This window comes from Hippoglossus stenolepis, chromosome 17, assembly GCF_022539355.2.
Source record: "Hippoglossus stenolepis isolate QCI-W04-F060 chromosome 17, HSTE1.2, whole genome shotgun sequence".
Taxonomy (NCBI): Eukaryota; Metazoa; Chordata; class Actinopteri; order Pleuronectiformes; family Pleuronectidae; genus Hippoglossus; species Hippoglossus stenolepis.
The window spans coordinates 502,973-530,941 of NC_061499.1; the positions used below are offsets into that span (position 1 = coordinate 502,973).

Below are 27,969 nucleotides of genomic sequence, written 5' to 3' on the forward strand. Positions count from 1 at the left end.
AAGAAATACTCACGTCAGCAGTTTTACACGATTCTAAAGGGAAGTTCATTATTTTCTCCTCGTGCAATCGTATCCAACATGGAGACATTTCAATATCCAACCAGAGGAACTGAATACTGAGCACTTCTTATACAGGAAATAGCCGAAAAAGAAAGTATTGATTAAAAAGAGATTGATCTGCTGTACAATATTTATCTAATGAACAATTTTTAGTTTAAATCATATATTTAATAATGTAAATATATATTTATATACCGATGCCAATATCAGGAAGTTAAACATTTCTGATAATGATACGTTGCCTAATTTAAAATGTCGTTATCAAACCCTTATGACAAAGTGTAATTGAGTCTTGATAGTTTAAAAGTATAGTCATGAACTTTGTTATAAGTAATTACACATAAAACCTAGAAAGAAAAACAATCAAATATATAGAACTTGAAATGAGACAATAACCCTTTTTTAAATTTAAAATATAAATGTCGTCTCTGCATTGTTTATTTTGTAGAATACAAGTTTCCATATTGTCTGATTAAGGATTTATTTTAAACATTTGGCTCAGATGTACTAATACAGACTTACTAAGTAAAATTATAAAACAAAAACAATCTATAAAATGACATGTATCAAGGTAACCGCCCATTGAATGAATACGTTTTTTACTTTATATATTTAGTAAGATTTCTAGTTTGCGTTGTGTATTATATTTGTTTTGTCTCTCTGCCGATGCCCTCTTTTAAAAATCCATAAGATCAGAGGAGCAGGAATCGATCAGAAGGAGACGTTCCTCCATTGAAGCTGTACCAGCGGGGGCAGAATGTATAATAGCTCCTGTCTGCGGGGGGGGGGCAGAGAGAAGTGGTCTGTCACTCTATCTGGGGGCAGAGGGGTATTTATAGGAGGGCAGCGAGGGGAGGACAGCAGGAGAGGCTAATGTGGAAACAGAGAGAAAAGGAGTCGATGTGCATTTTGATCATGAGGCTGCACAGAGGCAGGCGGTCAGATAAGGAGGTGATTATGTTAAGTATATATCATGTTCTTATAGAGGTGAATTTCTTTCATCCTCCCTTTGAAGCCTCCTCCTCTTCTCTCCTCCTGCTTTGTCTCCTCCTCCCTCTCTCTCCTCCTCCCTCTCTCTCCTCCTCCCTCTCTCTCCTCCTCCCTCGCTTTCACTGTAACTGATCCAACTCGGCTCATTTCAAACCTAAACATGTCTGTCTGGCTCCAAAAGAGACCCGGCCTCCCCCTCGCCCCTCCCCCACCAGACCCCATTTCCAATCCAGAGGGATGATGTCATACCAACGCTTAGAAAGACGAGGGTGTGTGTGTGTGTGGGTGTGTGTGTCTTTGTGTGTGTGTGTGTGTGTGTTTTGTGAATATGGGTGGAAGAGGGGTCCTGGGAGTGGGAGGTGACGTAGTGGGATTATTGTTTAAACTTCCCAACAGTGATCTCACACTGGATCACTGGGTCAGGAGAGAAAACCCAGTTCCTCCTCCTCCTCATCTCTTTCGATCTTTTATATCGTTCATAATGCAGCTTAAAGTAAATCTTGTGAAACCTCAAAGACAAAAAAACACTTTATTGTGAAACCAACATGTTTTAGCTTGTGTTAAAACAAATGACAAAAATCATAGGAAAAGAAGATAAGAAGAGAAACTTGTGTTGATAAAATCAGTTTTTTACCTTCTTCATGCACCGTTTAAATATGAACTGCACCAGAAAATCTCTTTCAATTCAGTTAAATGTTATTTGCTTACATGTTCTCAAAGCACTTTACACAGAAGATTTGAGAACTTCGCTCTTTATTAGATAGAAACTTGTTCCTGAGTAACGTGATGGAACCCCGTCAACGAAAAGACATGTGACATGTGAACTCTCAGTTTTGAGGTCACTAGTGAATATGTGAATGAGGGACTGCTCTCAGATCAGTTTGTATAATCTTCTGTCCAAACCAGTCCGACCCCGAAAGAAAACTGACCGAGCCCAACAGACACAGGCCCAGTGTTTTACCTGATCACAGGTTCAGTGTAGATAATCCAACGTGACGTCTGTCTGTCTGTCTCTCTGTCTGTCTCTCTGTCTGTCTGTCTGTCTGTCTGTCTCTCTGTCTGTCTGTCTGCCTGTCTGTCTGTCTGTCTGTCTGTCTGTCTGTCTGTCTGTCTGTCTGTCTGTCTGTCTGTCTGTCTGTCTGTCTCTGTCTGCCTGTCTGTCTGTCTGCCTGTCTGTCTGTGTCTGTCTGTCTGTCTGTCTGTCTGTCTGTCTGTCTGTCTGTCTGTCTGTCTGTCTGTCTGTCTGTCTGTCTGTCTGTCTGTCTGTTTTCTCCAGTCAGAGTTTTGCTATCTATCCTGTTCATGTTTATACATGGGCATCCTGTCTGCAGGTATGTGCTACTGTGGAATCTGTGTTTGTATTTAGGTTTGCTCTGTGGGCTGATGAGAGGTGTGTGTCTGTGTGTGTGTGTGTGTGTGTGTGTCTGTGTGTGTGTGTGTGTGTGTGTGCGAGGCACTCTGCATCAGAGGATGCTTCTAATTCCTGTCTTTTTCGGGGTGCAACCGGAATCTCAGCTGTCTCCTCACCCCACCCTCACACACACACACACACACACAAATACACACACGCACATTAGGGTGTGGCATCAACATCCCTCTGCATGTTCCTGACTCCCTCTGTCCCTAAGCAGCTGACATAGTCGCTGGGTGGGATGAGAAAAAACACACACACACACACACACACACACACACACACACACACACACGGGGGCATTACAAGACTCTAAACCTGTAGCTGCAGATGGACATTCCAGGGAAGGGCTGGTTAGTCTGGGTGACAGCAGAACAGGAGGCGTGCGTGTGTGTGTGTGTCTTTGTGTACATATTTCTGTCCTAAATCATGAATGCCAGCCTCCCCCTGTCTTCACACTTTCTCCCCCACCTCCTTCTCCCCCTCTCTTATTCTATCTCTCCACGGACTCTCCTCCTCCTCCTCCTCCTCCTCCTCCTCCTCCTCTTCCTCTCATCCTCCTGAAGCCTTCTCTCCTCAGAGTATCTGTGACTCACTGTCCTTCCCCACACCGACTGTGTCAGCAACTATTTAATGATGGGTGGAGAAGTGGAGCCAAACTGGGGCAGGGTCTCTGGGCCTCATGCTGTGAAGCTGCGATATGTCCTGATGTTCACCTATAAAGCTGCTTACACATCTGAATTGTGGATTTGAATAATTAGCAGTCAGTCAGTCCGATGTAGAGATTTTTGACCCTGTGGCTTTTCCAAAAAAACGCCCGTGTGTTCCTTGTAAAATTACATTTTTCCCATGTGTTGAATAAAACCAGTGCAATTTATTGCCCGTGTTCTCAAGAGCCCATATTTTAATGTGAGGAGTCAGAGAGGTCCACAGCCACGTTTCTGTTCAGGTCTGGAAATCATAAATCACCAGGGTCTAAGATTTCCTGCAAAAAACTCAACGTTCAGACTTTATAAGGTGAAAGAAGTCTGTTACACGTTTTTTTTTATTTGAAGTTCACCAGTATTCCAACTGTGGTTCTGCTCTAATCCAACTCCCTCTCCATTTATCACAGTGAACATCGGCCTGAAGTTGACAAATAACAGCCTGCGGGTCAAATCCAATACAACACACAGTGCAATATGACCTTGTATTAAACAGATATGATCGATAAAAGCTGTGTTTCTGTGTAAATGAAGCAGGTTTCTCTGTATTGACTTTGGATAATGAGTTAATTTTACAGTAACATAAGCTCCTGGTAGTTTTCTCTATTTAATGGGAAATATGACAACTTCAAACCTCAGTTTCGACCGTGAAAAAGTTTTATAACATCCGGGAAAGTAAAATGCTTTTATCCATGATGATGGTCCAGCTTCTAATAATAATGAAAAATGTCAAAATAATCAAAAGCACACGTTCAAACAAACTGACGGCTGCAAAAAAACGTGTGAAATTCAAAGCGTGAAAGAAGCTGACAAAGAATAAACACGGCCGGAGCAGGAGAAATCCAAGTTTCTATCCCTTAAAGTCTGACGGCTCCTAATGAGTTCCAGCAGGACGGATTCTAACGGCTCCGACTCCGAAACCTTTACGGTGCGGCGCAGCGCGGAGAGTTCAGTGTGTCAGAACCCAGTAACCCCGCCGTGACTCCCCGGCTAATCCGAGTCCTACGTCACCTGGACGCCGGTGCTGTTTACTGGCCCTCTGGACTGTCCTGGACTTCTTTCTGTCTGCGTGTCCGTTTGTGTGTGTGTGTGTGTCTGTGTGTGTGTGTGTGTGTGTGTGTCTGTGTGTGTGTGTGTGACTCTTATTTCTGTCCGTCGCTATCTGAGGGGCTGATTGGATCATGTTAACATCATTTCTGTAATCGTATAATCTGATTCGTCCGGTTGAACTTTACTCTAACCTGCACACACACACACACACACACACACACACACACATTCCACTATATTAATGTAAAAACACACACAGTTGTAGCATCGTTAACCCCTGGATGCATCTGTGAGTGATTGAGAAAGTGAATTATTGTTGTCTTGGGCTTGTATGATCTATATATGTCTGCGATGGTGTGTTAGTGTATGAGCGTGTGTGTGTGTGTGTGTGTGTGTGTGTGTGTGTCAGCCTTTCCACTCTCAGGTCCTGTGTTGCTTCAGCTGCTGTGAATTAGAAAGGCATGCCGTGGCTCGGCCTGCTCACTCTCTGGCTTTATCACTCTTTCTCTCAGTGGAATCCACAACACTGCTGCTCGGACAGGAATCTGTGATATAAGAAATTCATATCGTTGCTCTCTTGTATAATAACTAACGTGGGTCAAACCAAGGAATGATGATAAGATTATTATTATTAAATCACTTCGCGACATTCAATTACTTTTAGAACTGATACATCTCAGAAAACATCAAATTAGTGTCATGGCTCAGAACAGAAAGTTAAATACATAATTTAAAACACCTGTAGTAAAGTTTTTTAAATGAATTCTCTTTACTTCCACTAAAGAGGGTTAGGTTTTCCTTTTATTTGTCGGATAATTATCAAGATTACATAAAAACTACTGGACAGATTAACCCAAAACTTGGTGGGAGGGTAGAGTGTGTGTCGGGGAAGAACTCATAACATGTTGGTGTGAATCCAGATCAGGGAGCAGGTTTCTTTTTCGTCACTTTCTTTAACATCGTTGTTTTTTCAGATTTTCACCATTGTCCCAGGGAATAGTTCGTGGAATATTTAGAGAACTGAGGTATTTGCTCTCATGAGTGTCATTCTAGTTTAAGTTGACCATAATATGTGTAATGGTTGGTGTTTAACTGATTGCATATGTCATAGTTTTTGCACATTTGCACCCACTGAGAACAGAGGAACAAACCCGAGGCTGTAGATGCTGCAGTGTGGTGGTGTCAGGTGGCTGTGAGGGGGAGATTCAGGTGTGTGTGGGAGGTGGAGGAGGCTCCAAGAAAAGGAGAGAGGAGAGAGAGAGAGAGAGAGAGAGAGAGAGAGAGAGAGAGAGAGAGAGAGAGAGAGAGAGAGAGAGAGAGAGAGATGACCTCCAGCGCTGACCTCCCAGCAGGCAGCCTCACAGGTGTTGTTTTGTGTGTGGGAGCGAGAGTAAGATGAGGTCACTGAGAGAGAGAGAGAGAGAGAGAGAGAGAGAGAGAGAGAGTCTATTTTAACCACACTTAACTCCCCAAATGTTCTAACCCACCACAGAGAACTGACCTCTGAGTGTTTATAATGTGGAAAGTTCTTCCTGCAGTAATCGCACGTGGACATTAAACTGTAGCATGGATCGCTGGCTGCCACCTGAATGAAAACACACACACACACACACACACACACACCCCCACACACACACACACACACATCGCTGCACACACGCTGGAAGCCAGACTGGAGAAATATTTTATTTGCCTGAAAGAATGTACGATAGTGTGTGTGTCAGCACGCACACACACACAGACTAATTTACCGTTAAATTGAACGACACGCAAGTTGCTGCATAAACACACACAAACACAACAGAGACACACACACACACAGCAAATCTGCAAACTCTGAAACTACCATTATGACAGGCAGTGGTGTGCATAGGTGATTGACAGGTGTGTTTATTGAAGTTATTGAGTGAGGAGGTGTGGCTTATTTGCTTAGAGGTGTGTCTGTGTGTGTGTCCGCGTGCATAACTGTCTTTGTGTGACAATCGTTATTTGTGCGCTGGGTCCAGGTCTCTTTGTGCGCGTCTCTCTGCCTGAGCAAGGTTGAGAACAATAAAAGCTTTTCTCTTTCTCTCTCTCTCCTCTCTCTCTCTCTCACACACACACACACACCCGACACACACACACACACTGGCGGGCAGGTGAAATGCTCTGCTAGTTAATATAAAACTACCCCTGAGAGTATAAAGATGGAGGGTGGGTTGGAGAGTGAAAGCACACAGAGAGAGAGGAGAGAGAGCGAAGAGAGGAGGCAGCAGCTTCATTTCTCCTGCTGCCAGGTTACCACCGAGGAGAAGGGAGAGTGGGTCGGATGGAGAGAGACTGAAAAACCAGGCGACGAGGAAGAAAATGACATTTAAATGACGGCGTTTAGAAAAGATTAAAGATTTACTTCGGGTTTGGGAGGGAGGGAGGGATGAACAGAGCGAGAGCGAGAAGAGTGTTTTCCTGACGACAGGTGTTTCCCCACGAGTAAATAAATGACCCAGAAAAGTCAATGATACACTTTGTGCGCTCCACCTGTGTTTGTGTTTATATCACTTAGTGCAGCTAAGTGGTTTCGAGCCTCCAGGCAGACAACGACAGTGTGAGTCTGTCACTTTGACACAACGGCATTGTGTGTGTGTGTGTGTCCATTTATTTGACGCCATATTCCAAAGCTACGCAGTCAAGTTTGGCACCACAGAGTGAACCCAGGGGAAAATTTAAACTCCTAATCCTGTCGTCCCTTCACTCCTCCTTCCTCCTCCTTCCTCCTCCTCCTCCTCCTCCTCCTTCCTCCTCCTCCTCCTCCTCTTTCTCTTTCTGTGACTCTTAAACCAGCTGTGACGACTGGGGAAGGAATGAAAATCACAACAGAGGAGGGGAACGCAGAAGAATCGACTAATCCAATTCAATTTTAAATAGATCATGGGGGTGTCATGGGTGGAGGCATTGACTCTGGCCCTGTCAATAGTCACTGAGGCGGAGGAGGAAGAAGGGGGGTGGGGGGGGGTCATTTGAATGAGTAAATGAATTAGACTGAATCTGTTTATCAGTCCCTCATGCCTCCTTTACTCTTTCATGTTGTTATACTTTGGACTCTCAATATCTCCTGTTCGCACATCTGTGAACGCCTGGATTCAAACCTTGTGGTGGAATGTCTGTGAGCCGTGGGTCACGCGAGAGTTTTCCTTCGAGCTCTGCATGTGCCTGTGCGGGTGTGGGCAGCAAACCAGTGACAAACCCCTTTTGTTTCTATAAAGACGTTTGCCTTGGACGCGGCAATGACAGCTGCAGTGCAACTGACAGAGGAGGGGGTGGGTGATGTGGAGGGGAGGAGGGAGGGGGGGGCAGTTAAAAAGAAAGAGTGGAGTATTTAACATATTTGACATGCAGGCCACGGGCGGCACCGTGCAACAGTTGAGAAACAGAGAACTCCTCCTGCGAGTGTTGGAAACGTGTTTGGAGGCGAAAAAAAGAAAGCAGGCGCACTTTGGTTCAGATGAGCCGAGTTCTGGCAAACGGCTTTAAACAAACAGCCTCGCTGAAAGAGGAGGGCAGGAGAGAGAACAACAAGAGAGAGGAGGAGGAGGAGGAGGAGGAGGAGGAGGAACGCCACAACTGGCTCGGAGACGCCTGTAACTCTGGATAACAGGAGAAAAACAAAGTGGCTTAAAGTTCCCTGCCTGTGCTGCAGGGCTGCGGGGTTGCCATGTTTGCCGGTATCCCCCTTTCCGACTGACTGTGTGGCATCTTAAAGAAACAGACAGAGGAACCCTCCCACCCCACCCTGCTGCTTTTTGTGTTGCGGAGCCCCTTTTCCTCCCGGCCCCTCTCTCTCTCTGACTCTCTCTCTCTCTGACTCTCTCTCTCTCTCTCTGACTCACACACACACCTCCCCAGCCGGATTGGGTTTCAGTGAAGGCGCAGACGGGAATGCACAAGTGGAGCCTGTGAATATCACAGACTTTAGCGTGTCTACATCTTTTCCATATTTGTATTTTACACCAACAGGCTCTTTTTTTTTTTTTACGATACTACCGAGTCTTCTTTTGTTGGAAACCTTGAAACAACAATACTGGAGTGAATAAAACCGGAGCGGCCTCTCCTCCTCGTCTTTCCACAGCCTGGACTATTGCTTCGGGCCCCAAAAAAAAAAGACAGCTCATCACCGATAAGCCTCTTTCTCTCCTGTGGGCTGACGGTCCCGCCCCCACTCTGCCTACCTCCACTCTCCTTTCTTTCTTGTTCTTTGACTCTGTATCATTTCACTCTCGGAGGCCTGTGTTTTTGTGCTCCAGAGGGGAGGCAGCTTGCCCCCGGAGTGGATTACAAAGCTCTGGTGAATGCGGCCATGTCACATCACTCGTCCCAAACTAAAACCTGCACCGAAAATCTGGGGAGTCGGTGTTTGTACCGTCAAACAAGCTGCTTGACTGAAGAAACCCCACATCTGGATTCCATTACAGGGCATTGAAGCTTTTTTAATTCATTCCTCTTTGTGTTTTACATCCTTCATTTATTTGGAAACAGTTTCAGTAGCAGAGTGTCGCTCGTTGCTCAGCAGGAGATAATCAGCTGCATCCCGGGGTTCAGATGATATTTCTTTTTACGAGCAAAAATCCTCCTCTTTACAACTCTCTTTCTCTCTGGCTCCACGCCCCCTCTCAGCACCCTGCCTCCCCCTCTATCGCCACTTAACTCCCCTACGCCTCTCTCGTTTCTCTCTCTCTCTCTCGCTCTCTCTCTGTCGTTTTTTCTTTTCTTTTTTTGAGGAGGGGGAGAGAGGAAACCAGCGTGATTGGAGCACTTCCTGTGTTTTAATACCAGTGCAGGAAACAGAACAAACGGAGCTGAATTCAAACACAAACAGCCAGAGAGCAGAGAGAGAGAGCGAGCAAGAGAGAGAGAGAGAGAGAGGGAGGGAGGGAGGTAGTGAGAGAGCGAGTGCGGAGAGAGAGAGAGAGAGAAGAGACATGTGAGTGAGTGAGAGAGAGGAGATGAGGGGGGAGCAGCAACAGAGCGAGAGTGAGAGGAAAAGAGAGAGATTTTTTTAGCAGCTGCAAACCATTTTGGCTGTGTAGTGGCCTGAGAACAGAGGCTGGGAGTGAAAGAAAGAAAGGAAGAGAGAGAGTGAGTGAGAGAGAGCAAAGCTTCGGAGCTCACACGACCCACACAGAGAGAGAGAGAGAGAGAAAAGGAGAGGAACTGGGATTGCGTGGCACTTTGTTTCATTCTCAGTACGGAGTCAAGGGAAAGAAGACAGCGAATGGGAAGGGAGCGTGTCCTGGGATCGTCTGCTGGGGAAGACGCTGCCTGCGAAGCGAAAGCCTGGACTGGAGCTGGGAGGGCTGTCTGGTTCTTTGCCCTCTGGATACAGTCCCACGACTCGCTGCTCTGCCCCTGCTCGCCTGGCTGGTCCAGGAGACAGCCCCCGAGCCCCCCTTCCCGATCTACCCCCAGATGCCCTCTTTCACTCCAGCCTCACCCCCTCCGAGGTCCTGCCTGCTTTCAGTCTACTGTACCACCTCTCCCCCGGAGCTGTGGATGAGCTGAGGATCAGAGGGAAGGCAAAGCGGGATAAAAGGAAAGATGTGAAATATTGACGGGGATTTCTTTCACGGCTTTTCCCTTTGTTCTGGATTTAAGAATTTTCTTTACGGTTGCACGGATGATGGGTTTGATTTCCTCTCACTAATGATGACTGTTACGATGGAGATAAGGTGAAATTAGGGTTTTGTGCTGCAGGTTTAAAACCCTGATTCTGTGCGATGGAAGCTGGGAAAGAAAATCTATGAACTGCTTGAACTCTAACCCGCACCACAAAGTGGCAGCGACTTGGTAAAGGGATTTCTATTTTCATATTTTTCTCAAGTTGGCCTCAAATAGCTGCCGAAGGACGGACATTTTCTATACTTTTATGTCTTTCATTTACTGGATTGTCATTCATGTTTTCATGCAGGAAAATCTTTGGTAACAAAGGAAGATAAAAGTGAAACAATTCCATTGAGTATTGCACTTTTCTGTTCATTGCACCCCACGCAGCCTTTCTTTTATATAACAGAGAGTGGGTTTTCTCACCTTAAAAGGAGACTTTTACACTTCCCTGCTTGCCTCTCACCAAGACTGTTGGAGTTGTCCAAGCCCTCTCTGCCTTTTCCTGTTGTGCCACAGACAGGAGACCAGAGAGGAAGGGGGCAGGAGCATAGGGAGGGTAAAAAGAAAAAGGGGGTCAAGGATTGAGTGGCTTCATATGAAGATGGAAGAGAGAGCAGGACTCTTTGTTTTTGACAGCAAGACAAATGGATGTCATCTGTCTGGTACTCACCTCTCCTTTGACTAGGAGATAGGGAGATGATGATGACTGTTTCTTTCCCTCCCTCGCTCTGTCCATCCTTCCACCTCTCCCTCATTCCTGACAGCGTTTCAGATAAACAGAGCTGCTGATTAATATGGTGCCGTGGAGGAGGGCTGTCACTCTCACTCCCTCACCGATGTCACGCAGCATCTCGGAAAGACCACGGAAATGCACGAGTGTTGAAGTGACATAGACAAGGACATCAGACCACTTCAGCTGAAGGACAATGTGGACGATGACATTTATATTTGTTATAATGTGAAACCTGAAGGATTTGTGTTATGCAGCCAAATGGACTGTGTGATTCTGTGGATTATTGGACTGAGGACATTTGAAAGTGAAGGAATTCATTTTCCTCAAAGACCCTTTTTTTCCCTACTATTTTCTGTTTAGTTTCTGTAAGTGCCCTGCCACACCTGCACCTTAACTCGCACACACAACCCGGTGTCTGTGGCAGACCTGGAGAAGTGAAAAGGACACAATGGGGAAACCTCTGAGCCGTCCGGACTGCCTGAGGCAGAACCCTCGCTGCCTCGGGAAAGGTGATGAGGATGAGGCATACATCGAGGATTGCTACGTCCCCCAGAGATCCATCTATGATACCATGCGGATCAATGAGCAGATTGACCAAGGGGCCAAACTGTGTCAGCCCTCTCGGAGCACTCTGGGTTCTGGGGGGGAGGGGAGAGGAGAGGGAAGTACACTATCCAGCAATGGCACCATTGGAGCTGATATCGGTGGTGTGTTTGTCTCCAGGAATGTAGATAATGCTGGAGGAGTGAAGAAACTTGACGAGAGGGTGATCTTTGATGCCTTAAAGCTAACTGGTGATCTTCAGATTATGTCGCCACCAGTTGGCATTGTGGGTTCCGGTTTGCCTATTGCTCCGCCCTCGTCTGCCTCCGGTGGCGTGGCTGCAGTGGTGAAGAGGCGGCATCAAGGTGGCGATAAGAAGGACAATCCAAACCGGCGCTCTTGGAAAGCCTTTATGCCCCCGAGTTATCCAGAGTTTGCGGAGAGACTTGAGTTTTCGTCTGTTGAAGGATCAGAGAAGCGTTCGTCTGGTGCAGGGATTCCTCTTTCTCCTCTGCAGCCCATTCCTTTTCACCTACCCCCATCCACCCCGACCTCATCCACTCCATCCTTACCTCCTTACACGCCCTCCCCTCTGTCATCTGCTCCCCACACTCCTCCTGTCTCCTCCTCGCCTGCTTTGACACCCACAGTTAGTCCCGTGCCTCCTCTCCAGCAGCATCCTCTCAGCAGGCAGAAACAAGTTCATCCTTTGCTGCAGAAACAGCACAAACAGACTCGCGTGGTGTTGTCTCCTTCCAAAGAACAGTTACCTGCCTTACGCCATAACCAGTCGCCCCAGATTTCTAGAAACACACCAGAGCATAGCCCCAGTATTAGTAAACACGTAGAGAGAAGAGGGCAGCAGCACAGACGGACCACTAGCTCTTCTAAAGCTGTCATTAGGCAGATCCCAGAGGAGCCGGTTGAGTTAGTTAAGACCTCAGATTCAGAGAGGGACTCGCCTCTTTTGGACCAGGACCTGGGGGACAGTGCCCCTCTCATCCCACCAAAACCAGTGTTCTGCCCGCCCACCAAGGCCCGTACCTGGCCCCGCAGTATATCAACAGGGAAAAGAGCCCATGTGGGGCTGAGACACAACTTCCCAGTGCTCCCCCCTTTGCCTCCTCTATTAAGTGAGGAGAGCAACACAGATGAAGAATCCCTTTATCTTCTAGATCCCCCGTCTCCATTCCTAAAGGAGGAGGAGGGGTTAGTGTATGGAGGTCTGCCTCTCTCCCCCTGTATTAGTCAGGAGGGAGGTGATGAGGGGCTGCTGGGCTGGGGTGCCCCGGGCAGTGAGCTCAGAAAACGAACAGCCTCTGAGCTCAAATTTGAGGAGGATGAGCGCAAGATACTTGAGGATCTCGAGGATGAAGAACAGGAAGAGTGCAGCGAAATAATCGAGAGGGAGGAGGCATGGAAAAACGAAAAGCAAAAAGAAGAGGAGAGAGTTCAGAGAGAGGAAAGGGAGTGGGAGGCGGTTCTCAAATTAGAGAACAGGGAGATTATTGACCAGTCTTGGGATAAGGAGATACTGGAATCAGAGGGATGGGATTTAACAGGCTCTTCTGGACATTGGCCTTTATTGACTCCCCCTACAGGGTTTGGAGGCCCTGGGGCCCCCAGTGCCTCACCTTGCCCCAGCTCGGCGGCAGAATCAGATGACCTCTTCCTAGAGCTGGAGAGGCAATGTCTGGAGGATGAAGGAGAGGAGGGGGTGGAGATGAGTGTAGACCCTGAACCTCTTGATCCTTACACACTTCCTTGTTTAGAGGAAGAGGAGAAAGAGGAGGAAGGAGAGACTGTCTGGGTAGATTTTGAAGGAACTCTTCCTCTAGATGCAGTTAACTCTCAAGAGCCTGATGGCTTCGCCTCTGATTTTCAGGATGATACAAAGGACACAGACTTAATTCACTTCGAGCACTTAGAGGATATCGGGAACTTTGACTTGATGCGAGCTCAGGACTGTGAAAAGGAACATGGTTTAATTGATGAAGACTGTGATGTTGACTTTACTGAGGATAAGGCAGAGGTTGAGGAAGAAGAAATGAGTTACCCAACAGACTCAGCTCTTGGCCAACAAGTGGAGTCAGACTCCAGCGGTGTCCACATGTCCCAACCGGACAGAACTGGTATCAGTGACATCACTCAGACAGACTGTGAACACGGGAAACCTGCCCAGACTGAAACAGACCCAGATAGTGGGGCATCGTCAGAGCGGGATGTGGAAGATTGTGGAGAAAGAGCCGCCTCTCCATCTCGCTGCCCTCTGAACCCTTACACTGAGGAGCTGGAACAAGTGGAGGAGGAAACCGAGCAGGATGAAGGAGAAACTAAAGAGGAAGAGGAGTTAGGAACAGAGTGGGATGTGTACGACCAATCTGAGCCAAGTTTGGATGGCAGCGAGGGAGTTCTCATGGATCAATCCCATGAGCCTCTGCACACGGTTGAAAAAGAAACCGACAATGAATGTACAAAGGATGTTGACATTCAAACTTCCTGTCAAGACGACCCTGTCCCCTCCGAGATTAGTGAACCTGCCATGGCAACAACTTGTGACACAGAAGGGACGTCCTTTTCATCTGAGACTCAGAACATTGCTGTCCCGACAAATGTAGTCTCAGAACTGGACATACCTGAAAAAGACTCACATCTGTCAACAGAACTGAGAACTAGCTCCCCAAAATCAGACTGTGCTCCTCCACTATTCCCTCAAGATACAGACTGTGCACCCCCGTGCTCTTTACCTCAGTCTCCCTCTAAAGCAGACTCTTGTGGTGCAGGTCTGGACAGTAAAGACTCAGAGGCCTTTGTGATATCAGATAGTTTTGTTTACCTCGCTGTGTCTGCACCTCCCCAGTACCCCAATGACTGCCCCCCCTCTCCACTTGTGGACTCCATTCCCCCAAGTCCTGTCCCCAAACCTCCCTGCTGCCCAGACCCAGAGGAGGAGGAAGGAGCCTTCCTTTCCCCTGACAGCTTTGTTTACATGGCAGCACCTGAACGGCCCCAACCTGGGCCCTCAGATGTGGGCTCAGCCTGTGAGGACACTCAGGAGCTGGACTTGGACTCGTACTCTGAAGGGACCCAGTCTGGGATGGATGGGGTCGAGTTTGTCCTCGGCTCCATGACAGGGGACAGTGACTGGGAGTCGGACGGCTCCACTCTGGACTTTCCTCAGCTCATGTCCAGGGACCAGGCCTGGGACCAGCTCGAACCAGGCCTGCTACAGAGTCTATTTACACTGCCAGAGACAAGCCAGGGGCCGGCCTACATACCCCAAGAAGAGGAGCCTCAGACAGGGGCCACAGCTTGGCACACAGACCCCCTGTTAGAATCAGGACGAAGCTCTGAAGCAGAGGATGAATCAACAGATATTTTACCATTTTGTGACGCTGACGTACAGGCAGAGGTATGCGCTCTTTTCAAAACTTACAGTTGCATAGGTGTGTTGATTTGTCTTGATTCTATGAGCTGATGTCTCTAGTTTAGACCGTGGAGCTGTTGTATGTGCAGTCATACTGTAACATGGGAAAAGACTAAATCTCTTGTATCTGCGAGGTGCTTACTTAGCTTTATTCTGTAGATGCACTTATCTAGATATTACATGGATTTCAGTGCCAAGGAATTGAATTGACCTTCAGACACCTTGGTTTATTGATCTACTTTGTCTAATGAAAGAAGATTTGCGAGGTGAAGAGTAAACGCTCAGCAGAAATTATTTTTTCGAAAAATGAAAGGATTCGATGTGGCCAAGTCACGACGTAGCGTGGAAAAAGAATTGGGGCCGGGGAGCCGAGCGATTCGTGCAACTCATGCAGACATAGCATGGAAAATGTATGCGGGGTGGTACGGGCGGGGGAGTTATGTAGACGCCATAATTAGCTAGCTGTGTTTCAGTAGTGGGGCTTTAAATGATTGCAATATGATGCACAGAGGGGGCTTTGCGGCTTGTGGGAAACTTCCCTCAGGGTCGCTCGGTTTGTTTGTGTGTGTGTGTGTGTGTGTGCGGTTTGGGCGGGGGTCAGTGCTAATCTGAAGTGCATGCACATATCTGAGAAGGATCACGTGTTTGTTTGTGTGAAGCTTAAAGAGCCGGTGCCTGCAGGCCTCTTCACAATGTGGATCTCAAGTGCGGAGTTAACGGCGTCTATCTCAGGGGCACGCTGTGTTTTTGTTTACGAGGCACAGAATGCTGTGTTTCCTCACGAAGTCATGGGTGCTGGACACGCCCCAGCGGTATGCATACATCCAGAGCAACACGGGCTGAAGTCAGTGGAGCAGGAGATCTGACTCGGTCTCTGAGAATGTCACTGTCGATGTGACTGTGGCTCTTCTCCGTGTGGATTCAGTATCGTTCCCTCGACCTCTGTTTGCATTTGAGTGTGTGGGCTGCATGTCGACGTGTGTCTGTGTGCACCTGTATCTCAGTGGGACAGTGGGTTCGACAGCCGTGCTTCCCAGGAGCTGCTGTGACTCAGTGTCTGGCCCGGATTTCAACATTTCTTCTCGCACGCAGGCTCCGTTTTAAGCTGATTCCTGCAGCATAACGTTATTATATTAGTTGTCAGTTCCTCTTTTTTAAATAAACACAGGATGTCGTCGTGGCTAAAAACAAAACCAGATCGTCTGTGGATCAGTGGCTCTCAAAGTGCCCACATTCCAAACCTGTCAGTAGAGATTCAGGCGAAGAAGATAAAAACATGGTTTTAACACAAGCAGACACAATCTGAGTTTCTACACATGGGTCCAATCCCATGATGACGTCGTGCACTGTGGTTTCTGTTTTATGGATTTTATTATAGTTTCCATCAGGAAGAAGTTGCCTGAGCTGACACAACTCATTTCCTTTTTATGATAATATGAATTCTATATGTGTCTGTGTGTGTGTGTGTGTCTGTTTTTGCGTCTGTGTGTGTTATCGCTCCACGTCTGTTTGTTCTCTCTTCAGTCACAGCCTCCCTGGCTTCAGTTTAATTTAATCAGATGTCGTGATCACTCAGCCTCAGATCGAGCAGAGGAGAATTACAGTCAATAACAAAAGGAACAGTATAAAACTATGTCTGCTATCTATCAGGCCTGTGTGCAAGTACAATTTACTCTGTGTACTTTATATTCTCCAGGAGACTTGTTGTTTTTGGTTCAAACTCAGGAGAACAAACTTTTGAACCGACGACACAAACTGTTCACTTTGCACGAATAGAGAGCAGATTGTTAAAAAGATGTGTTTCCTCTGAGCAGATGAATGTTTTCTATCTAATGATTCCTGGTTCTAAAAGTCGGTCACACCATGTAACTCTGAATCCTTTACATCGTCAGTGATGAATAATGGATGATGATTTGGAAATTTGCCCAGTTATTGTTCACAAGGTGACAAAGTTGAGACGAACTTCATGCAGCCGTCCCCTCGCTCAACCGACTCTCCCCCTCCTCCCCCTTAATTCCTCCCCCTCCTCCTCCACCCCCTCCTCCCCCTCCATGCTTGGACGGTTTTGTTGCTGTGATAAGGAGGTGAGAGGTAAATACTGTGGCTCTCAGTGAGCGGAGCTGCCTCTGCCAACACGGCTACACAAACAGTGTGTGAAGTTGTCTGGGGAATATAAACTTAGATATGAGATAAGAATGTGCCAGGGCTAACACCGGAGCTGTTGCCTTGTCTGTCTCTGCTTTGTTTCTGTCTCACCTCTCCGACATGTTTGCCTCTCTTGACTCTCACACGTGCCTCCTTTCTTTTATTTCTCTCTCCTCCAATGGGGCTAATTCTCCAAAATCACATCTACGGGGTTTCTTTGTCGCCGAGGCTCATTCTGATTGAATGCAAAAACAATCGCTCATGTTAACTTGCTGATTGGAATTCATTGAAAAGGAATGATGATGGAAGAGAAAAATGGTGAGGACAGATAGTGACAAAGACAAAGAAGCAGACACAAAAAGAGTTGTGACGGGCGACAGGGAGGTTGGGAGGAGGAGGCCATTGTTTTCACGGGGGAGCACCTTTTAACGCTACATGGGGCTTTAGTACAGCGATAAGAGAACTCCGCTGGCAGGCGGACACAAGCAGAAGGTCTTTGGATTAATATGGAGCTCATTTTAAAGCAATGTGTGTGTGTCTGTCTGTGTGTGTGTGCGTGTGTGCGTGCGCAAACAACAAACAGGCAGACAGACAGATGGACGAGCTTTGCATGCTGTTTGATGAACTGGGGAGAGGGGAACATACTGTGCAGACTGACCAGTGGCAGTTTATATACAGACTGGGAGACAGACGTATCTGAAATTGTATTTTTCCCTCGTAAACCAGGAGCTTTTGTTGGTTTTAAGTCGCTTTCATGGTTAAACGAGTCTTAAATACTGTCTCAAATGTTCTCAAATTAGGTCAATAGAAGTATTAACACATGTCACATGCAGTAATTAGAGGTCTTCTGCTGCTACACTGCGTATGTTTGATATTTCAGATGTCTCATACCCTGTGTTATAACTCGAGACCCGCTGCCTCTGCCAGATTTATACCTTTTTTTTAATGAGCCGAAATCACCCCTGATCCATTTAAAGAATCTAAATGAGATTAACTGTGACTGTAAGTTTTTGGAACATTTTCCCATTTTGGTTCCAAATGCTTTTCAATACCAGATGGAAAAACAGGAACAAACGGTCGTGGAACAGACGAGGCGACGGAGAGAGAAACAGGTTGCTCCGGCAGCTCGTACATTTTGTGTTTTTGATTGATGTGATAATTCTGGTTCTGAACAAACCGCCTCCGGGGCTAAACCTGTGAAAGACGGAGGAGTGGAGGAGGCAGAGACATCGAGGACCACAGACCAGCATGAAAGACAGGACAGACATTTATCTCCCACCGCATTTGAATATAGCTTCGCTTAAAATGTAAAAAGTAGACTTTTATTTGAAACCCTCCCACAACGACGTCAGACCACAGAGATCTTACAGTTGCTCTCTCATGTAGATCTGATCATGTAAATCCTACGTTACTCTCTCTCTGTCCGTCTCGCAGGGAGTTGACTAACAGCGCGAACGTCCCACAATGGGAAGAGCTGTATTTGCATGAAAGAAGGAAAAAGGGGCTGTGTGTGTTCGGAAGAATTAATATACGTTTAAAAAAAAGAAAAAGAGGATAATATGGTTTAAGCCGGCGTGTTTTGAATGCAGGTCACATTTGCATGAGATTTGCTTCTGTGTGTTGGACGTTTGCAACAAGGACGCCGGCTTCAAATCAGATGTATTAACCCATTAACCCCTCCGTCCCTGTGTCGCTGGCAAAATGGTTTAGAATTTGGAAACAGATTTATTCCGTTTCCTTCCTCCCCCTCTTTCCTCGTTGCCTTAAAAGAGAAAGGAGGGAGCGAGGAAGGACGAGGGTTGAAAGCCAGGAAGAGCGAGAGACGAGGGCCGAGGCAGGAAGGAAGCGAGAGGGAGAGGGGTGAGACAGAGGAGGTGTTTGGGAGGTGAAGGAAAGTAAATAGGAGACGCTGATAGTCATGTTGTTGTTGGTTGGAGTGAAGTGCAACTCAGGAGAAAAACTTTATCCGTGGTGCAGAATATTCAGACTGTTTCATGCCACAAAATCCTGGGACATTCCTCATCTTCTAACATTTAAACGATGATGATTTTTGATATGACCACTAGTAGAGTCTTTGTAGTAATGCGAGTTATGTCAGGAGTTTGCGTGTCTCCTCCTCCGTGCCGATCCTGAAACTGACGGACGATGTGGACACACGTCATCGACACGTCCATCCCTCTACTCAGCTGTTATCAGCTCGACAGATGAGAGTTAAATATAGAGCATCCATATAGAACATGTGTTCACGTACAGCAAACATACGGAACTCTGCTCAGACTCAAAGGCCAAGAAACGTCCACTTATTAGTGGCTCCTGCTCAGTTAGAGTTAAATGTCACTGCTGTGAATTCTCTGGACTGTTAAATGAGAAATGAACTTTTTCTGTAGATTTCTGTATTTTGTGTTTGTGATTTTCTCGCAGGACTGACGTGTGTCTGTAGCTTCAAACCACACCCACAGTCCTGATGATGCACATTAGTGGAATTAGTGTTTTACATCTACTTTAATTGAAAAACTTTAAAACCAACTTGTCAGGGGTTTTAAAGTAGGGCTGCAACTAGCAATTATTAGTATTATCAATTAAACCAAAATTAAACTAGTGAAAGGTGTCCACTATAATCTTCCATCACCAAGATGAGGTTTTCAAATCGCTTGTTTTAGTAAACCGATATTTACCCACTCATGTCAATGCAGACATCTCCTGTCGTCCCCGTGTCTTTATCGTCCGTCTCCACCAGCTGAGAAAGCCAGTGTGGGTTTGTGGTCCAGATGGAGGAGAGACGGAGAAGCACAGTGCGGAGGATGGAAGAGAAAAGGAGGCAGCTGTGGTCAGGGGAGTGAAAAGGGAGGAGGAGCAGGAGAGAGAGGATAGGTTGATGATACGATGCGAGGAAGAGGAGGATGACGAGCACAGAGGTGATAGCCAAGTTAGCTCAGTCGAGTGTGTGTGTGTGTGTGTGTGTGTGTGTGTGTGTGTGTGTGTGTGTGTGTGTGTGTGTGTGTGTGTGTGTGTGTGTGTGTGTGTGTGTGTGTGTGTGTGTGTGTGTGTGTGTGTGTGTGTGTGTTGCTGAGAGCTGGCGGAGGTAGAGAAGAATGACAAGTATGTGGGACATTTTCCAGAGCTGCTCAGAGACAGAAAGAGCAGAACGAGCAAATCCACAGAGAGAGAGAGAGAGAGAGAAGTAGAAGAGGAGGGAGGAGGGACCGAAATGTAAACACACACAAATATAACACGTTTATATACATCCCAGTGTGTTTAGATGATGAACGGGTGCAGGTACTTTCCCTGTTTTTTCCTTTTCACTTCCCCGCTATCTCTGACACACACACACACACACACACACACACACACACAGACCAGGCGTAGGGTGGAGTGGGTCACGGCTGCAGTCATTGTTGTTCTGGCCAGACTTCCTGTTCCTAGCAGCTATGACGCCCATCGCCACAACACAGCTGCATCCAAACTGAACAGGAACACACACACTCACTCACACCCACACACACAGACACACACACACACACACACACACACACACACACTGTGCACACTGCTCATTCATATTTAATCTTGCACAGAGATTCATACCTACAGAACACTTAATCATTTCTTTTCCACACACACATAATTACGCTCGTTGATGCACACTTTACACACGCACACACACACACACACACACACACACACACACACACACACACAAAGCCTTGGCATGGATAACCTATAGTTTGATGCCATATTTAAAACAGGAGCACAAACCTGTGAACCCGTTGATTATGACCCATCTGCAGGAGTCACTACAGTGTTTAGTCTGGATTCACTGAAACCTGCTGAAACACGCTGAATCGTTGAGGTTCACTGTTCGTCCGTTTGCCGCTTGTTGGATTTGACTGAATATAATGAACAAAACGTCATTAATGATGCAACAAACTGCAAAACGTACTTGGATGAACTACCACAGAACTTGGTGGAAGGACGTGTTATAGGTCGGGAAAGAGCGTATTTCATTTTGGTCTGGATCTGGATCAGCGGGCGAATCCAGGATTGCAATTGAAATCAACTTTCTCATTGTTCTCTTCCTTCACTTTAACTTCACCCTCCTCAGTCACACCAGATATTTGTGCTCAGGCTTTGTATTTACCCAAACTGTGTGTCCTCGGCGTGTGAACACGTCTGGGTATTTGTGTGTTGCTCCCGACTCTTTGTGTGGCCTTTGGGGTTTGGCCGCTGCAGCGTTACAAACCGCCGGCTCTAATTCTTCCTCTGTGGCTCTCTTCTGAATGTCAAGACATGTTTCCATGTCGGCGAGGCCCCACATCACTGCTGCGGACCCCCGATTGATGTGATTGTGTTTCAGAAATGACCAGAAGAAAAGAATTTCCCCTGCGGTCGTCCACAGCGTTTCCACCGGTCGCCGAAGTGGTGGAACTGACGAAGTTGTTTTGTGGATTTGGCAAAGTGTTTGGTATAACAGGACGGTTTACAGGAATTCAGCCCAATGTTTTTCCCCCTGACATTTATTGCATTAGCTGAAGGTTATGGGGTTGTTTTTCCTCTAAGTAGAGAAAACCAGACTACTGAAAAAAACAACATTTACACACTGGAGAAGATTTTATGGTTCAGCGATTTAAGAAATGTTCAATATGACTTTAAGTTGTGTAACTGGGGGCCGCGGTCGGACCCTTGAATTCATCTGAGTGTCGTCCTTCACTGTGAAGCCACGACTTTGATGACTTATGATTGTAAATTTTGTAGCTGTATTTAAAATACAACTGGAGAAATACATTTAGATTGAATGGCTGTGGATGAATCCCCCCCCCCGGACCGACCTTCAAACACCTTCACCGACACATGCGTGGCCCAGTTTCTCTGTGAGAGACGTGAGTTGGTCGCTGCTCCGTCTTTTTCGCTCAGTGAAGTCGAGTCTGGTTTCGTTAAGTGTCGCATGGCTGCTCCTATTGTCATCACAAGATGGCTCCAGCCCCACACACGTGTGTTTGGGGTGTGTGTGCTGCTGTAGGTCCGTGTGTGTGTGTCGTGTTGGGTGTGATTTAAGTGAAGGTTGTGTGCACTCATGCAATTGTGTTAGTGTACTCCACAATGTGTGTGTGTGTGTGTGTGTGTGTTGTCGACTCAGCCTTTTCCAGCCGTCCCCTCACTCGTCTAACCCGCTAATCCCTGTAATCCCCTCTCTCCCCTCCTCTCCTTCCCTCCTTCCCTCCTTCCCTCCTCCCTCCTCCCTCCGGCTCTCTTCCTGTCTCCCACTCCTCTCTTATCTCTGCACATCCCTCCGTCTGTCTCTCAGCCCCCAATAACGACTCACTTCTATATGTAGGTGCACAGTGTGGCACAGTTCACTTCCATTTGTCGTCATGCAGACTGAATGTGTGGTGTATTTCTGACAGCGTGGGCCACTTCCCCTCATGCACACGTCTTCTCTTCCCTCTTCTGATGTTATTCATTCACTTGTGATGCAGGGAGTCAATAAACCAACCAATTAACCCCCCCCCCCCGTGTCTCTATCTGTGTCCCCAGGCTGTGGAGAGAGAACAGGTGGACAGCATTCAACCCAAGCTGCAGCACGTCAACGCGGTGGGTCAGGGTCTGATCCAGAGCGCCGCCAAACACACGGACACGCAGGCGCTGGAGCACGACCTGGAGACCACCAACCTCCGATGGAACTCGTTCAACAAGAGGGTACGACACCTGAGATTATTATATTGATTAAGAGATATGGAATCAAAGAGTCCGTTGTTGGCTTTAGTTTGACATGTGGGTCATAAAGGTGGGATTTGTCTCTCCTGTGTTCAGGTGGCAGAGCGGATCGCCCAGCTGCAGGAGGCTCTGTTGCATTGTGGGAAATTTCAGGATGCTCTGGAGCCTCTGCTAAGTTGGCTGAGCGACACAGAGGAGCTGGTGGCCAATCAGAAGCCTCCGTCGGCAGAGTACCGTGTGGTCAAGGCCCAGATCCAAGAACAAAAGGTACAACGAAGATGAAGAGATATATAATATATTAATGTCTTTTCAGAAACCGTGTTGAACAGTGAAATAAAACACTTCAGGTATTTTATATCTTCAGGTCACAGTTTGATGAGGACTGGTTTTCAGCCTGCTCACATTTTCCAGTTTCGGATTTGACCTTTCGAGTTCTTAACGTCTGCCGCCCACTCTTCTGTGTTTGAACTTTCAGACACAGAAGAGTGAAACATTCAAGTTTCCACTTTCGTTTGTTTATGTTTTCATGAAAACACCAAATCCCCCATTTATCAGAGTTTGAATTCAAACATTGATATTCAGATGTCCTCAGTGTCCTTTCACCACAAACAGTAGATGTTTGAATGACAAGAACACACACACACACACACACACACACACACACACACACACACAGTCAATGATCTGTCTGCCTGGCATCCAAACGGTCCCAGTTGACCGTCTGCCAGTCACACTGGCATAAAAACAGACCCATGCACGCATGGTGGATTCGTATTGTTTTCACACACACACACACACACACACGCACACACACACTTCTTTTCCCTGTTTATCCTGCATACACTTCCTGTGTTTGTACACATCAGAGAGCTCCAGTCTTGACCAGCGATCAATCACAAGTGTTTACGTCCGTGACCGAGAGCGGTGTCAGTGTTTGGCTTAAAGGAGAGTTAACTGTAGAGAAGTGAATTCCAGAGATGAAGCGAGCAGTGAGGACCAGTTCATACCGGGGGGGGTCGCTATCTAAAGCGGGAAGGAAGTAGCTTCCTGTGTGTTGCTTTTTAACAGGTCCTGAGTAAAGTGAATGAAAGTTTGCTTCATATCTTTCTTTCTAGAAGTGGAATAAACCGTTAATAATTCATGTGTAAAACAAACTTTTCAAAAGATATCTCCTGACCTCAGTTATTTCCTGAAGCACTGATGGAAAGTTTAAAGAGCTATTGATTAATAAAGATAGCTCACCAGGGGGAGGGAATATCTGTTACTTTACTTTTTTACTTATTAACTTTCTCTCTGACACAAATACCATCTTACGAAGCTTTGTTCTGCCACAGGATACTTCAACTGTTTTTCTAAATTCCACATATTTCATCCACACTTATTTGTTTTAGTCTCAAGTTAAAACACTATTTGTTTTTGTTCAAGTTGTTTTTATACCTTTATGAAACTTATAATGTTCAGTCCAACTCAATAGTCATTAGTGAGGCTGCGGTTTATATTTATATTATTTTATGGTGTCATGTGAGACTGAATATTAGAAGCACCTCCTGTAGAAATACCCTCTTGCACAGTTGCACCAATACCGTGTGTTTGTCTTCCTGCAGCTGCTCCAGAGGTTGTTGGACGACCGGCGACCGACCGTGGAGATGATCCGAGCTGAGGGCGAGAGGATCGCAGCCACGGCCGACACCCAGGACCGAGAGAAGATCCAGACTCAGCTCCACAAGCTGGCAGAGAGATGGACCGAGCTGCTGGACAAGGCCAGCGCCAGGTCAGTGTCCTTTACACAAGGTCGGGGGGGGGGGCTGGGTTCGGGGCTGAGGAGGACGTGGGCATAAAGCTCAAGTGTCAAACAATCATCTGTCATCGCCGATTTGACCTCTGACCTCTCTGTGCAGTGAGAAAAGAAAGGAATTCCACTGAACTAATTATGAAGAGGTATCGTATGGCAGCCGGGGATAATCCTGACCTTTTGGGGGATTTCAGTTTGTGCTGGATTTAGACACAAAACAGCACAAATTTCAACTTTATCATTTGGAAAAGCAAAGACAGTATCACTGTAAATATGTGTTTATATCAGTGATCGTACATTAACAGCATGTTGTCCTGCTGAACTTAATTAAATCTCTTTAAGGCTTTTCCCTTCATTCGGGACCGTTGGTTTCGTTTGGGGACAAACACGCAGATCACATTTAAAAATCGAATCCTTATTAAAAGTGTTGACAACATTCTTTATGCCTGGCAGCTCGTTCTTAGGAACGATATTAAAACACGTCTGTCTCAAACACACATAATTCATTTGATCAGCTTATGAAATTCACCTGGCAGCCGTGTGACACAAAGTCAGGCCCCATTTAAGCAGCGAGTGAGCGGGTGAAAGCAATAACACGCCAATAAAAGCTCTGGACCTCCTCCTCCTATTCTCCTGGTATCCTCATCACCCCCCCTCCCCCCTCCCTCTCGTCCCTCAGGCAGCGGCAGTTGGAGGAGCTGCAGGTTCTGGCTCTTCACTTCCACGAAGCCCTGGAGCCACTGGGAGAATGGCTGAGCGCCACCGAGCGACGCCTGAGCTCCGCGGAGCCCATGGGCACCCAGACGGCCAAGATCTCCCAGCAGATCACCAAGCACAAGGTACGGTCCGGCCCCCCCGGTGACAGAGACCGGATCTCTGGCTGCGCAGGTGTTCTTACTTCAGGTTGTGGCATCAAGAAAAGAAAATGTTAAGACTCAAAGAAATCCTCTCAGTCGCAGACTCGTCAATCTACGTTTCCCTTCATGTCAGGTTCAACTTATCAACTTTACATATTAGATTCCAGATGTTTGAGGAATCAAAGGGAAAACACAGACACCCGTATACATAAAGGAAACTTAAAATACAACTTCATTTATTTAGTGTAACTCGGTGGAAACAAAGATCCACAACAACCAACAAACATTTATTTACAACTCAAACTCCTTCACTTCTGCATTAAGTTTTTATTTATTCATTTAAGTTGAGTTCCTGGATTTTATTTAAGTTGTTCGTCTCATTCATCCATTGATGTTTATGATTTCCTGTTCATCTATGATTTTGTCATTTGCATCCTCATATTATTTTATCTGTTTTTTCCGTTGTTTTGCTTTTGTTTTCTCACTTTTCTTCATCTTCCTATAAAACACACACACACACACACACACACACAGATATACACACACACTGATATACACACACACACGTACACTTCCCAGGCGATCCAAGAGGATGTGTCCTCGAGAGAAGCCGAGGTTGACCACCTCGAGTCCCTCAGCCAATCGCTGACCCCGCTCAGCTGCGCGGCGGACCGTGATTGGTTGAACGAGCGCGTGGGCGCGGTGAGGTCGGGTCACTCGGAGCTCACGGATTGGTCCTCGAGGCGCGCGGGCCTATTGGAGCAGGCGCTGGCCAACGCTCAGCTGTTTGGAGAGGACGAGGTAGAGGTGCTGAACTGGCTGGCTGAGGTTGCTCAGAGGCTCGGTCAGGTCTCCGTCCAGAACTACCAGCCTCAGCTGCTGGCCGAGCAGCACAAACACACTCTGGTACGACTTCGTCAACACAATGAACGACAAAGAAATGTAATGGAAGCTCAATATTTCACAGTTTAACCACGAAGCTCAGGTGAAGCCAGGACGTGAGGACAGAAGGACGGTGACGGTGTTTCCCTCCGACTGAAACACGTCTGCACACGTTTTAAATGAGTTTAAACCATAAACACTTTGTGGTGGGAAACTTATTCACGAAAGATTGAGACCAAATAATAATTACCTGCAGCCTGAAACTCATATGAGCCGTGGGATTATGAGAATAAAGAACAGATTTGAAACACACTCGTCACTTCAACACTTTTGGAAGAGCTACTGAAAAGTTTCCCTTGTTGTTGTTCAGGATTGTTGTTTTAACACTTTTCATCCTGACGTGTGTGAACTTTGATTCTTTGTCTTCGCTCAGTCTCTGAATGAAGAGATCGTGAGCAGGAAGAAAACAGTGGACCAGGCCATCAAGAACGGACAAGCTCTGCTCAAGCAGACCACAGGTAACATCACACTGTTGTTTTTTATTGTGTTAGCTTTTGACTTTTCAGCATCCATGATCAGAAACAGGTTGAGATCCTATGTTTCCAAAAGCAAAGATTGTGAAACTTGAAGTCCAGGCTCAGCAACAGAAACACATTAGACGCTCAAACACTGTTTTCCTTGTAGTTTCACGTCCAAACCACATATTTTCAGATCAGCGGTGAACCAAACTGAAACATCTGCTCCCTCCACAGATCAGGATATTAGAGACCATGTGGAGGCTTGTTGCCCGGTCCGCACACACTCCGTGTTTCTACTGTCGTATTTACATGTTTAGACCAAACGCTGTGGTGGCGAGCGGCATCAGGACCTTCCACGTCAGTTCTCACCTCCTCTAACTGACCCGTGTGTCGCTCTGCAGGTGAGGAGGTTCTCCTGATCCAGGAGAAGCTGGACGGCATCAAGTCTCGCTATGCTGAGATGACGGCCGGCAGCAGCAAGGCCCTCCGCACCCTGGAGCAGGCCCTGCAGCTCGCCACGCGATTCGCCAGCGCGCACGACGACATCAACCAGTGGCTGGACGGCGTGGAGGCGGAGCTCAACAACGTGGAGCCCGACGCCTCACCGGCCTATCAGGAGAGGCAGAAGGTGGGAGGATAGATCCAGTTTATGTTTGTGATGGCACCTTCGTTTTCTCCCCGAGCACGAAGAGAGCAGCTATTGTGTTGATTCCAGTCTGTAATAATATTTTCAGCTGTTCCACTGTCGGCGTTGCCATAGAAACATTGATTTCTCTGAGCTCAATAAGCTTCTAAAAGCTGTTGAAAGGATTATTGTCATTTCATTTGCAGCTACTGTCCCACATAATAAAATCAAAGCAGCCTCAGTAACAGCAAAGAAACAAAGATACACTGGTTCTATTTAGTTATATGAATTAAATGTTTTCATCTGATTGCAGCTTTTGTTTTGTTAAACGAATCCTCGACTTTCACAGGAGCTGAAGAAAGTGTCGGCAGAGAAGCGCCTGGTGCTGGACACGGTCAACGAGGTGGGCAACGCTCTGCTCGACCTGGTGCCGTGGCGAGCCAGAGAAGGCCTGGACCGCCTGGTCGCTGACGGCAACCAGCGGTATCGCCAGGCCGATGAAACCATCACTCAGCGTGTGAAGCTGGTGCAAGCTGCCATCCAGAGGTCTCAGCAGGTGCTGCAGGCAGTTTCACCCACAAACACACATTTTCAGTTTGTTTTTTAAATGACATCAGGTTTTTAAACGTCTCCTCCTCCTCCTCCTCCAGTATGAAGAGGCCGTGGATGCAGAGCGGGCCTGGGTCGGGGAGACCGAGCGCAAGCTGGCGTCCCTGGGGCCCCTGAGTCTGGAGCCGGACGTGACCGTGGCTCAGCTGCAGGTGCAGAGGGCCTTCAACATCGACATCATCCGGCACAAAGACACCGTGGATCAGCTCCTCAACACCAGGGATGAAATCCTGGAAACCTGCAGTGACGCTCAGAAGGATGCGCTCATGGTGAG

At 47.0% G+C, this 27,969-nt stretch overlaps 1 protein-coding gene across 33 annotated transcripts in view; it reads left to right on the forward strand.

Moving 5' to 3' along the window:
- Nucleotides 1-27,969, forward strand: part of LOC118124678 (microtubule-actin cross-linking factor 1) — a 174,444-nt gene that overhangs the window by 127,175 nt on the left and 19,300 nt on the right. For 29 of the 33 annotated variants that reach the window (XM_047344265.1, XM_047344279.1, XM_047344269.1 and 26 more), the window contains 9 exons: nucleotides 22,233-22,394; nucleotides 22,509-22,679; nucleotides 24,017-24,183; nucleotides 24,884-25,043; nucleotides 25,641-25,967; nucleotides 26,377-26,461; nucleotides 26,863-27,089; nucleotides 27,436-27,642; nucleotides 27,737-27,964. In XM_047344265.1, the coding sequence (XP_047200221.1) occupies nucleotides 22,233-22,394; nucleotides 22,509-22,679; nucleotides 24,017-24,183; nucleotides 24,884-25,043; nucleotides 25,641-25,967; nucleotides 26,377-26,461; nucleotides 26,863-27,089; nucleotides 27,436-27,642; nucleotides 27,737-27,964 (1,734 nt within the window). The remainder of the gene's footprint in view (nucleotides 1-22,232; nucleotides 22,395-22,508; nucleotides 22,680-24,016; nucleotides 24,184-24,883; nucleotides 25,044-25,640; nucleotides 25,968-26,376; nucleotides 26,462-26,862; nucleotides 27,090-27,435; nucleotides 27,643-27,736; nucleotides 27,965-27,969) is intronic. The other 4 variants (XM_047344287.1, XM_047344288.1, XM_047344296.1 and 1 more) reach the window with 1 other exon arrangement.